Source organism: Anarhichas minor, unplaced genomic scaffold, assembly GCF_050575085.1.
Source record: "Anarhichas minor isolate MPS153535 unplaced genomic scaffold, ASM5057508v1 ptg000004l, whole genome shotgun sequence".
Taxonomy (NCBI): domain Eukaryota; kingdom Metazoa; phylum Chordata; class Actinopteri; order Perciformes; family Anarhichadidae; genus Anarhichas; species Anarhichas minor.
In genome coordinates, this window is record NW_027466450.1 from 2,323,267 (window position 1) to 2,336,952 (window position 13,686).

The 13,686-nt window shown below is 41.9% G+C and overlaps 1 protein-coding gene across 1 annotated transcript in view; it reads right to left on the bottom strand.

Moving 5' to 3' along the window:
• Window positions 1-8,721, bottom strand: part of tns1b (tensin 1b) — a 155,740-nt gene extending 147,019 nt beyond the window's left edge. Inside the window, exon 1 of the mRNA XM_076102898.1 lies at window positions 8,561-8,721. Coding sequence (XP_075959013.1) covers window positions 8,561-8,683 — 123 coding nt within the window. The 5' untranslated portion in view covers window positions 8,684-8,721. The remainder of the gene's footprint in view (window positions 1-8,560) is intronic.
• Between the last annotated feature and the right edge of the window lie 4,965 nt (window positions 8,722-13,686).

A 13,686-nucleotide genomic window follows, 5' to 3' on the forward strand; every position in this document is an offset into this window, starting at 1 on the left:
TGTTTATGCCCGATACCCTGTTGCTGCTGTAATTCAATCCTGCTTGCTGCTTATCTTTGGGGAGTGTTTATAATGAGGCTGTTAAATACGGTTGACTATGTCCCATGCACAACTTTACAGAGTGAAAACAGCATGACACAAGAGCTATACTGATAAACCAACCTATGTCTGTGCTGATATATTGGTATTGGTATATATGTCAGCAGATGAGTAACAGGAAATGACATAGTTTGTCCACCAAAAAGCACTGACAACTTTATTTTTCAATGATAAAATGTCCCCACAAAGTAGCCTATGAATATAAAATTGAATATATATATATACACAGTATATATATATATATATACACAGTATATATATATAGGCCAATTTTTTAAGTCTCAAATATCAATATCAGTATCTGCATCAAAAATTCATGGGCATAGTATAAATTACAAATTATGTAAATGAATGTAAACGATATAAATGATCATATTTTTGTCACTTGTGTTGAATGAATACAAGTCATGTCTGTGATCCATGGTGAGTGATGATTTTTCTTTCTTAAAACTGTACACACATGCCCCATGTGCATGTTAAATGGAAGTTACTGTTGGTTGTAATTTGTAGTTACAAATATAATGAAAAATGTTTAGAAAATACATTACTCATACTATCTTTAAGACAGACTTGAAAAAAATTGTTAGCCTGTACTTTTAAAAGGCATACACCTTTGACCTTTAGCTCCTGTCACATTTTTCTCACTGTAGCCTTGATTTTCACTGTGATGTATAAGGTCCTCTTTGGAAACAGCACAATCATGGTTAGAAGTAGAGCAAACTCAAAAATATCCTTTGTGCAGTACAACACAGTTACAATGCCATAAATCATAAAAAAGAAAAAAAACGCAAGTTGAATTTCTTTGATAATTTCTTTTACAATAATTGGCTAACAATGGAATCTATAAATCCAACATTTTTTTTAAAAATGGGGAACAAAATGGAGGCTCCACGTGTTATATATATTAACCTTTCCACATTTTTACAACCTCGACTTACAGCCTCTCCTGTCCTCTCCTCCATGTGTTCAGCAGCCCGCAGTTCACTTTGGGGTATATACTGATTTCATACCTCAAAACCATGAGGTATAGATTAGAAGTGAAATAAAACTAATCCATAATCCAACATTTTTTCAACACACTGATAAAACGAACATTAAAATACCTGAAAAATCACGATTCCTCCTCACATTGATCCTAAAAACCTGTAAGCTAAATCCAATGCGTTCCTAAAGCAGCCCTGCCCACAGATTTACAGCGTTGCCTAATGGACTAATGCAACCAGATTGCAGGGATCACCATCTTAGTATAAAAAGATATAACTAAATCTGTAGACAAATTCCCATCATCTCATCTTACATATCATTTTATCGCCTTATATACACGTGAGAATAAAATAGAATACGTATATTTTCAGTGTGAAGACAGCCTTGGGAGGGTACAGTAAATAAACTCCCAACCCTTGTATACGATATTAACGTGTGGCACGCCGGTGACGCTTGTGTAGGATTTCAGGCGCGTGCAACACATGTGCAGCATCGGGTCCGAGAGTGTGATTTAATTAAAGATTCCTTAGCCTGGTGCTTAGGATGGGACACTCCTGCTCTCATTAACAGGAATCAGGACGGCAACATGTGCCGTTCTGTTTTTCTTTGTCTTTCTTTTTAATGGAGGGCTATCAAGTTTCTACTCCTGTTCTACTAATAATAACTGCATGGCAAACTTTCACAATCAACTGTTGTGTCCCCCTGTGTTGTATTTAAGACACTGGAGACAGAAAAATACAGAAGAGTTCTGTTACTCCAAAAACACTAATAAAGAAGTATATTAATGTGTTCACAATGCCTTGGTCACAGCCAAATGTTACGCAATCAAGTGAATGCTTTAATATCTACACAGCTTTGCCTGTGACAGTGTTTATCAGACGCTTTATGGTTGCAATTCATAATGTTCATCCCGTTTCCCCTCCCAGTCCAGTGAGTATTCACATTCCACTGCAAATACCTCTGAAATTCCTCCACAGTGGAATGTCTAAGTGTGCAAACCTATCCTTTTAAAAAGCAGTGAAGGCGAACTAGCAACAATGATCTGCCTCAGCTTGTTACAAGCATTGGTGAAAAAATGGAGGGAGAAAAAAAAAACAGGGGTCTTTCTTCCTGTGTGTATTCAGAGTAGATGCAGCATGTCAAAGGGGGGATTTATTACGTCCGCAAAGAAAAACATTCTCCCGATGATGAAAACATGATTGGGCGACCTGGGTAGCCCAGCCTAACTTCTGCTCCACTGTCACAGTAATTACCCTCGGAGCCCTGTGGCATCCGACCTTGGTGAAAAAGACCCCGTCAAAAGAGAAGGGCCACAATGACGCATTTTGAGGCGAAAGGGATGCGACCTGGGAGAGCCGAGCTCCCTGTCCATCACTCGGAAGTGTTGTGAATGGCTACAAAGGCCCCCAGAGTGAGACTTTGTGAGATTTCGACGTTGCCAAGAGCAAATGCCACATCGGCTTGCCAAGTATTAGGGAGAAGACAAGAAAATCCCCCCCCACACGTAGGAGAAATATCAACAAAACTGCAGCATAAAGGCCCACATTCACGGGCGCACAAAGCCACAGAGGCTGTATGGTATGGGGCTAAACGGAGTGTATTATGTTGCACCGATGCCGCAAGGTCTGAGGCAGAGGTGGAAGTTAGACCTCCGCTTTACATTCCAAGAAAAGGGGCGCACAACCGTGACTTTGGGGGGGGGGGATACAGTTGCCTTGTGCCTTAATCTATCATTCTGACTGTCATTCTATCCACTGTGCATTGCCAAGTGAATTAAAGACACTTTAAGAAGCTCAATGAACGCGTTTTGTGTCCCATTATCTTCTGGTTCCACAGGCTTTGTGGGCAACGTTACGCATCACTACATCGGTAATGCCTTGAAAGGCTGTTTGGAAAAGACATATCCGCTCATCGGATTCACACATCCTTTCACCACGAGGCCTTGAAAGTAGAGGCGTTGACTTCCAAAATGGATAAAAAGGCTCAAATTGTCACACAATTGCATGCTAGCTGTTGTCAAGGATTTCTTCTCAAATGTTGTAATTTAACACACACATCTACATTCCTGGACAGCATTTTGGAATACTCAACACAAATAAACTTATGTATGTTAACACAACATTTGATATTTTCATAGTTAAAGGTCAGGATGTGTAGGTCATTATCTGGCGCTTATGTCAACCAACTGAGAAAAAAAAAAGAAACTGACTGAGTTTCTATTAATTTGTCTCTTGCATTACGTTTGAATTGTATTTTTTCATCTTAAAGAGCTGAAATAACTTTTCCAATAGCAATGCGTAAATATTGCTTTGATATCGGTGAGGTGAGGTGCCTGCGCAGAGACCAAAAGATATTAAAAGGCAACACCCACCCCAGTAACAGCCTGTTCACCCTGCTGCCGCCTGGAAAGCGATACAAATGTATCCTCTGTCGTACCACCAGACTACAGAGCAGCTTCTTTCCTCAGCTGTAAGACTCCTCAGCTCATTGGTGTGAACAGCTGCATATTGTGGCGTTTCACGATACTTCCGATCCGTTGCTCTACTGCCTGCCCTGCAGCAAACACAACGGTCTGAAGGGGATACTACCATAGCAGCAGAGGACTACAGGGCAAGCAGATTTTATCTTCAAATGTTTTGACTTTTTTACCCTCTTATCTTTACTATCAATTCTATTCTCAAAATGTCATGAATTAGAGAACACAGAAGTGGGATATATTTTGAAAGTGCAAAAAGTTTTGAACAGGAGCAGAAGTCTTTACATATCAATCAAAATGATTCATGTTAATATTTTAATTAAGCCGAAATGAGAAAAGTTGATCTCCGGGAGAATACATATTTGAAAGCAATCCAGAATGCCTGAGAGCGTTACTGCATTATATTTCATTGTATTTTTACCTGCCGCCTGAATTTCTTGTTTTCTTTTACATAAATTGGTGCATACAAATTCACAACATCGCAGGATATGAAGTGTTTGACAGTCAAACCTTCCCCAGACCCCCACTTAATATGTGCCCCCACCAACGAAACCTACACCCTTGGCTTTTTAATAACACTGACATATATTTATACATACATAATCATGAATGCATCCGAAGTTTAAAAGCAGATTAAAAACAGTTATTTTCATACTTTTTATTTTTTTGTTCTTTCTCTCCGTGTATTTTTTTTTTTTTTACTTTCATGATTGTGCACATGTTTCTCATTAAGTAATTAGATCAAATGATCCAGTTACTGGGAAGTTTGGAGGAGAATAATGCGAATGATATTCGCTGGTCAGAGCTGGTTTAACCTGCTGGGAGCAGCGTGTGGGAGAGGTTTACCACATCAAGACAGACAGATGCAGGGTAAGGTACAATAACTTAACCCGCAGTGTCTTTGATACCTTCGCTTATTATCTGGTTCCTCCACAGAACGCCACCAAGTAAAATCCAGTGAGCAAATTCTGCCCAGTCATGTGAAGAATGGGTCTATTCAAAGAAGCTTCCTACTCTTGAAACAAAATGCACAAATGTCCCCCAGAGGTTAAATTCCTGTGCGCACGGGCAGTAAAAGGTAAAATGACCGGGGTTAAACCTTGCTGAGGCATCACAACCCTCTCACCGGGTCAAGCACACACCGGGCACCTTTCCACAGAGGAACACACAGAGAGGGTCTTGTTCTGCGGCCCATGTGCAGGTCAGTGCCGGCAGGTCGGACTGAAATGATAGGCCTCCCCAGAGACACAGCACAAAGGGCGCACTGTTTTCCCGCAGCTAAAGCATCCGCTGGAATGCAATATGGGGCGGCAGGCAGGTAACTTTCAGTTCGCCGCATACCTTTTATCGAAAATCTTCAAATCCCCAGGAAAGCCCCCGCCTGCCGCCTGACACTTTGGTGGGAATTCAGGTACGGGGCAGTAAGAGAGCTGGACGTGACAGGCATCAGTGTTACTTATGTTGACAGTTTGGTCTGCCGGGTACTTGGATCCCGCTGAGGGCTGGCAAAAAGATACATACCCTAGACTGGATATAATATGTGCATGTGTAAACATTAAGAAGAGTCACTACCATCAAAGTGGCTCCGCCAGCGGCACATAAGCACAACGGTGCTTTGAGCTCAATGCTAACATCAGCATGCTAACATGCTCACAATGATAATACTAGCGTCCAGGTAATTTTCCGGCATAATGTTTACCATCTTAGTTTAGTGTGTGTTAGCTATACTGTCCACTTATCAGGTTCATGTGGCCAGCATGTTGGAAAGCTATTTCCTACTCACACCAGGGCAGACATCGCAACACGGGGATTGCAATGGGGTACAACATTTCTCAACACGTGCTTAATATAAACCCAATCCACTCTTAATTTATACCAGCCGTATACTCTGCCAAATATCTGAACTCTAGGGTGTGCTCTGCGCGATGACATACAAAGTCAGTGACCATTTCATGTCGAGAGAAACGCTGACCAGCTACTTTTTTTTTTGACGGGCTACTCATCACTTGACACTGGGAACACCATCAGCTACTCTGCGCTCATGTGCTGGGAGCGGCTGCTCAAGGTTTCATATCGGGCGGTTAGCAAAGGCTTTTGGGACTCGGTCATACAGAAGAAGAGAACTAAAACAATGAACTGAACATGGCTGTGAGAGGGTAGTTCTCCATGGTGTCCCTGACCTGGTTTGCAAGCCGTGCCGGCACCAACAGTTCAATGCATTATCCTTATTTAATGCCATTCTTGCAAAAGTGTCTTTGCAGTCCGATTGGGTTCCGTCTGTCAGCCCATGTACCGCCATTATATAACAACCCTTAGATGTAAAACACAAAGCGCACATTCTTTCTGAAGCATATTCAAGGCCCCCTCATCTGGTTCAAAGACTTGGCTGTGATCTTTGGTTTTACATGAGGGTTCTACTTTCTGGTTGATTGTTATCGCTCTTCAAAAGTTCTGCGCAATTGGGCCTCCCTGAGCGCTGCTGACAGGAACAGCCAAAGTCTCTTCTTCTTCTTCTTCTTCTTCTTCTTCTTCTGGGACACAAACCATAAGCATCACACATATACGAGGAGCAATTATGACAGGAAGCATTTCAATCTGCACCTGAGCACACCTCCGACACAAGTATCAGCATGACAACATTCTGATTATGAAGTGCGTTCCACCAGTCCTACTTTCTTCAGCTGGGCCATACAGAACAGCTGTGACCGGCACCACAATTTCTAGCTTCTTCTGAAATGGTCCTTTTTGAAATCATAAGGGGCTGTTTGTACTGAGCATGACTGACACTTGGCAGCTTCCCTTGAGTGACCTTTTTTTTCCAACACTTTAGCACCACTTTAATACTTCAACCACAGCTCTGCTGGCTGGAGTCAGGGCATCCGTTTCCCACAGCTGTCCATGCGCCCACAGCCCTACACCCCTCGGCGCCAGCTGTTTGTCTGTGCCCCCAAGACAACTCAGCATATCTGGGAAAGTGTCTCTTTTGCGTTACTTCCCAGCAGCACAGGAACTATACTGGTATATGTATATAAAGTATTTATAGATCTGTGTTGTGGGCATCTAGGACAGTGATCCCAAACCAGGGGTATTTGTACTCCAGCTATGCAGTTAATATTGTATTACAGGAAAGATTGTGAAATAGCTCAGATAAGAAAAACAGTTGGATAAAAGAATATACCGACATATTTGTATTTAGGATACAAATGCACGGCCAAATAGGATATTTCAACTATAGTATTTTTTTGCCTCAATAGCTAATAAACTACCAGGTACATTCAATCAATCAATCAAACTTTATTTCAGACTCAGGGTCCATACAAGACCACCTCTTGAGAAAAAGACTAAGCTCAAACATCGACAGGTCCAGGATCAGAATATTAAATAATATCGCAAATGAGCGCATTGGGAACGAGATGGATGGTGTTGATGAAGGGGTACTTAAGCCCATCTGATGTGGCTGCAGGGGTACGTCACACAGAAAAAGTTGGGTGAACACCCCTCCGCTCTCCCTCCTTTATTTCCAAGACTATGGTAACGTTAGCTACCTAATGCAAAACTGTAGTAACACAGTTGGCCTCGCTCAGAGGCCATCCTTGCCGTAAGAGCACTACTCTGGGGGCAAAGGACCTCTGTGGCTCACACTACAGCAGTTTCACAAGCTGTTGGAGAACTACGGTGGCCTTCAGGGATCGTAAAAACGTGAAAAGCTCTCTCTAGAGCCAGTGATTGGTTTGTCCATTCTGGGCTACGGTAGAAACATGGCGGTGCGACACGGCAGACTCCGTGAAGAGGACCCGCTCCCTGTGTAGGTATGAAGGGCTCAATCTAAGCTAAAAGTTCTTAGTTTCAGGTGATTAAACACAGATGAAAACATAGTTGTGAATATTATATTTCTGCTACACACTTGCCCTTTAATACGGCCAAACTAATATCATATTACCTGAATGGGGGAGAAAAAAAACTTCTGCATCCTTTAGGATCAAATAATTGCCTGGGGTTTATTTAAGATCACATGACCACATCACATGGCATATTTTCAACTGGAGATTTTTCTGTTATCGGAGGAGTCGAGTCGGCGGTGGAAGTGTTGTTTATCTACTTACAATGCTTGGAGGACTTTTTAAAATGTATTTAAAAGTGTGACATTTAACTCTGATGGGTATGGATTCATATATAAGCACAAGCCATGGGCACATTTTGTTTTTTAAATAAGAAAGCAACCCTGACTGGTCCGCTGTGAGAAGTGAGGGTCAGGGTCAGACAGAGAAGTCAGTGCAGGTCATTGACCACATTCCACAGGGACTGAAACAAGAGTCTCTCCCTGCAAAGCACTATTATGTTAAACAACTTATACACATGTAACTGAACAGCTACACACCACTGACACACCAGCACACCAGGGTTTACCTCCATTACAGCAGTACAGGTAGGGTCACTGCTGATGAGCCCTGTGCGTTTTGTCTTGGGGAGAGCAAGCATGGCTGAACTTGGACTTGGCGCTCATTGCAGTGAATAGTTTACCTCATTCACCCACAGAATGGCAGCGTGAATGGCTGACGTCAGAGCAGGTATTAGACACACGACAGCTACAGGCCACCTGGATTGATGGCTGTGAACAAGCTGCTGCTTCTTACTCAAGTAACAACCACCGGCTGTGTTCCTGCGCGCCCTGTGAACTGGGTGAAACGTTGCTGTTGATAGTGAGTGTGTACGTATTTTTGAGGACTCAATAAACTCTTTACGTTGAGTTTGTCAAGTGGGACCAAAGGTCGAAAGTTCTTATCTGAATCCATGTCCGACACAAAGATAGTCAGTTGGATTATAAAGCATAAACATGCAAATAAAAATATCCAAAAACATCCTGTGCAAACACGCAGGTGCCCCCCAGGTGCCCCCCTACAGTCTGCACGAACTCTATTGTCAGCTCCGTGTTTTGACGCCCACTCGTGTCTGCACGCGCTTGCCACTTTCGAGGTTCTGCCAGCAGTTCGTTCTTCTTACCTTTATCAGGCAATCCTCCTCCTTCTTCTTCTTCTTCTTCTTCTTCTTCTCCTCCTCATATTGGCAAAGAGGCATTTGCAGAAAGTCCTCTTCACAGCAGATGAAGCTCACCGTGCATCCCATCCGAGCAAACCCAGAGCGCACACGTCCAAACCCATTCAAACTAAACAAACCCTCACCGCCTCGGTCCTCCTCGCCTCCTCCTCTGCGGGCGCGCTTACTGCGAATCTATTTCGCTCAGACAGGCGACGAATGTGCGCAGTCGGTCTGGCATCTCTCTCTCTCTCTCTCTCTCTCTCTCTCTCTCTCTCTCTCTCTCTCTCTCTCTCTCTCTCTCACACACCTTTACGTTTGTGTTTTCATGTGGCTTTGTGATTGGTGGTCCAGGTTGTCACTCAAAACTAGAAGGTATCGACACAAGTGCCAACAGTTTAACACCCTAAAATACAACAAAATACTGCGCAGCCTACTCTACAATTTAATTATTTGGTCTCAGACAGTGTGGATGAAAACAACTGTTTTCTCTTGTGTTTTCACATCAGCTGGTGTCCCCATGTGGCCTGGGCTCACAGGTGACCTCCAGTCCCAGCGTGTCACCAAATAACTGGACTGAGATCAGTCCTTGCACACTGTGCAGGGATCCCTGTGGTCTGAGTAGCACTGAAGTTCACGGGTTATTTTTTTCTTTGCATGCAATTATGCTGCCCCCTGCTGAGTGACATGTTGTCTATATTTAATTCAAGTTCCAATGAGTCTTTATTTTATAGTTTTTCCAGTGGAAGAAGTAAATAGATCCTTCATTTAAGATCCTACTCAAGTAAAAGTAGAGAAGTATAATCAGTAAAAGAATTTCTTAAAGTATCAAAGAAAAAAATACTTGTTCTGCAGGAAAAATGCCTTCTGCGACTTATGTATTATTGTATGACATCATTACAACGTTAATACTGATGCATCGTTGTTTAAGCAGCATTTTACTGTTGGAGCTAACTACTTAGTTTTATCCAGAGGTTCCCAACATAGGGGTCCGGCCCCTTTAGATCAGTGATTCTTAACCATGGGGCCGCGAACGCCACCTAGAGGGCTTTCAGTTTTGCACCTGTGGGCCGCGAGGGCCGCGGGACCGCATAGGTTATCAATTGAAAAATGCCTTCTGCGACTTATGTATTATTGTATGACATCATTACAACGTTAATACTGATGCATCGTTGTTTAAGCAGCATTTTACTGTTGGAGCTAACTACTTAGTTTTATCCAGAGGTTCCCAACATAGGGGTCCGGCCCCTTTAGATCAGTGATTCTTAACCATGGGGCCGCGAACGCCACCTAGAGGGCTTTCAGTTTTGCACCTGTGGGCCGCGAGGGCCGCGGGACCGCATAGGTTATCAATTGAAGACACCAGAGATATTACTGTTCTCCATGAGACGCTCAGTTACAATATATCTTCCCACCACCTGGTGGCGGTAATGCGTCAGTCAGTTGTTTAACAAGCTACAATAAGCAGAAGAAGACACTCAGCTAGCCGCTAGCCCAGGCATGGGCAAACTACGGCCGTTGGGCTTTTTAATCCGGCCCGTCAAATATTGGTACAAAATTGTCCAAACTATAATAAAGACTAGAGCTGGGCAGTATAACGGTTTTAATTTCCCATATGATATGAATTATTCACACACCATTATACCGGTGCATAGCCAAAACAACTGTTGTCTGCTTTCAACAGGCAGCTAAATGTATTCTTTGCTGCTAATGCACAGCAGTCAGCGCTAGTTGTCTTATATGTATTGAGAGGGAACCCTAGTCATGGTCATAACTTCATAACACAACAATTAACAACCCACAACTAATGCTCTTTAACAGAGAAAAACACAACAGCACACAACAGTCTGTGACACATAAACAATTGGTAACACTAATAATTGTACATTTATAAAATTTCACCGCCGAACTGCATGCTGGGTACAGCTCGCGAGCGAGCCTGCTTGCTAGCACAACAGTCTGCTAACAGCTGGGAGAGGCTCCGTCGCTCCAGTAACATTACATTAAAGAACAGAACAGAGAGATGCAGGATGAACAAAGACAGACCGGAGCAGTGTTACATCAGTGTTTCATCATTTAATGAATCATAAACATTACACGATTTAACCACTAGAGGGCAGCAGTGTTAAATAATTTAATGAATCATAAACATTACATGATTTAACCACTAGAGGGCAGCAGTGTTACATCATTGAATGAATCCTAAACATTACACGATTGAACCACTAGAGGGCAGCAGTGTTAAATCATTTAATGGATCATAAACATTACACGATTTAACCACTAGAGGGCAGCCGTGTTAAATCATTGAATGAATCATAAACATTACATGATTTAACCACTAGAGGGCAGCAGTGTTACATCATTGAATGAATCATAAACATTACACGATTTAACCACTAGAGGGCAGCAGTGTTAAATCATTTAATGAGTAATAAACATTACACAATTTAACCACTAGAGGGCAGCAGTGTTAAATCATTTAATGAATCATAAACATTACACGATTTAACCACTAGAGGGCAGCAGTGTTAAATTATTTAATGAATCATAAACATTACACGATTTAACCACTAGAGGGCAGCAGTGTTACATCATTGAATGAATCATAAACATTACACGATTTAACCACTAGAGGGCAGCAGTGTTAAATCATTTAATGAGTAATAAACATTACACAATTTAACCACTAGAAAAAATGAAGACGACAGTGGTGCCATACCCCCCCCCCCCCCCCCCCCCCCAAAAAAAGTTTAAATGTGTGCGCAAGTACAATCCTGACTTTCTTAACACTTTCAGTGTGTGGAATGTGGGCTAATGCTATCAAATGAAGCACTGAAGCCTTCAAAAATAAAGCGACACCTAGCGACGAAACATCCAACGCTCGTGGGAAAGCCTGTTGGGCTTCTTGTTGTGTATGCAGGTTTACATACACATGATAAATAAATGTCTTTGTGATCATCACATTGTATCATCTCATTTATTTGACAAGGATTTTGCCTGTTCAACTCAGCGAGGACGCCGGCGTCCTCGATCCCCTCCCCTTCCGTTCCGTTCCTACGGCTTGCTTGCGCAAACTACGTCACAAAACATGGCCGTGTTTGGTATCCCAGCATGCCCAAAACCCTCATCTTTGCAAAGAAATCATCGATTTTCTTTCATTTCTTATGGATTTTTCACAAAAGGAGCCCAAACACACACTCTCCAAAGTTGCCATAACCGCTGCAAGTCGGATCTTGCAGCATTTGGACGGAAAAAGACACATTACAGACCCAACAATGTGCTAGCGGATGTTACCATGGAGCTAGTAGCTTCAGAAAACGCTAGTACTTAAACTACAAACCTTATCTTCCTCATCTATAAGCCGTCAACCAACGTATAACCTTGCATAACTGAGCTACCCTCTTAGTCGACCGTGCGCTCAGTCGTAGCACAGTAAGTCCAATACTTACATACCACGTCTTCGACCATATATATATAGTTTTTGCAATTTGCAAAGGCTAAAAATAAAAGGAAAATAATATAATATCAAAATATAAAGGGAGAAACATCTTTAGTGTGTCAGAATATCATTTGGTTACCATGTGTCCATTTGGGTCTCCAAATATCCTTTTAGAGCTCCGCCTGGATCTCTTCATGGAAGAAACACTGTAGAATCGTCATACTTTGTCCAATCTTCTTCAAATTTGAGGCAGTTGTTCACTGATAGTGTAGTTACAGCCCTATACTGTCATTTACCTGTACAGATACAGCCACATGCAGTTATTTATACTGAAAGATATTTTTTTATTTTATGCGGACAAAAATCTTAAATTTTTACTGACTCCAAAGGCCCACTGCTCTGTTTCTATATGACCTACAGGTTTTCTGACACTTTTGATGCATATAGTCACAGTGGTTCAGAAGCTACAGCCATTTTAATTTGGGTATGTCATTTTAGGCGGTTTTGCTCCAAAATAGGGGTGGAGTTGAACAGGTAACAATATAGTTATTGAATACAAATCAAACCAAGAGTGAGATCAATTAGTTAAACTAATAGTGTTAATATTTGAATGGGCCCCGGGACACTTTGTACTTGAAAAGTTGGGCCCCGAGGTCAAAAAGGTTAAGAACCCCTGCTTTAGATGATCCCAAGGTACATCTGAGGGGGCTGGGAGATGATTAATGAGAGTTCTGCTACACAAATCAGTTTTTGTCTTGTGGACACTTTTCCCGCCTTGACCAACTATTTCAATTAAGCTATATGAGAAGTTTAGGAGGAAAATGTCTCTTTTGTGGAACTGCTCACAATACGTAAACATCTGAAACGTGAACAGGAATCCCAGCGAGACACTGCTGCGTTGGTAATTGGTTAGAAATCAAAAATAATGGGAACCACTGGTGTAATCTTCAGTAATGCATGGAATTTTTCAAGCGGATCAATATGTTTTATGTACAATTGTAATCTGAACAGTGACTACATTACATTACATTACATTACAGTCATTTAGCAGACGCTTTTATCCAAAGCGACTTACAATTCAGATTCTATCACATTTCTACACCGTAGGCACAGCTACGGGAGCAATGTACTGGAGTAAAAAAGTACATTTCCCTTACCTTCCTCGAGGCACACACATATATTACAGAAAAGGACGATTGAAAAGTTTTTTATTTAATAATTGATATTAATCAGAATCAAGTTTACGATACAATACATTGGCATTGGTGTTTGTTGCCAAAGTACGCAAAAGCAAATAATCATAATAGAAACAAATTTAAAGAAACCTATAACATGAAAAATATATTTTAAAAATATGTATTTGTGTGTAAAATAAAAAAAAGACATACAGCGTTAGTGTCACAATGCTTGTCGTAGTTGTGTTTATTTCACCCGCTCTGCCTCCAGCTACTTCTCTCTACCGCAGCTTTCCTGCATCGCCACTCTCCATCCATCCACCAAAAGCCCTCAGACTCCTCCACCTGTCCCAGCCACCTGACTGTCATCCACTGGTCTCCTGTGTCCACTTTCCCCAATCAGCCATGCAGTATTACTACTCACACATTTCCACTCATGTCCTGACACATTGTCAATGAGACTTATGCCTTTGCTT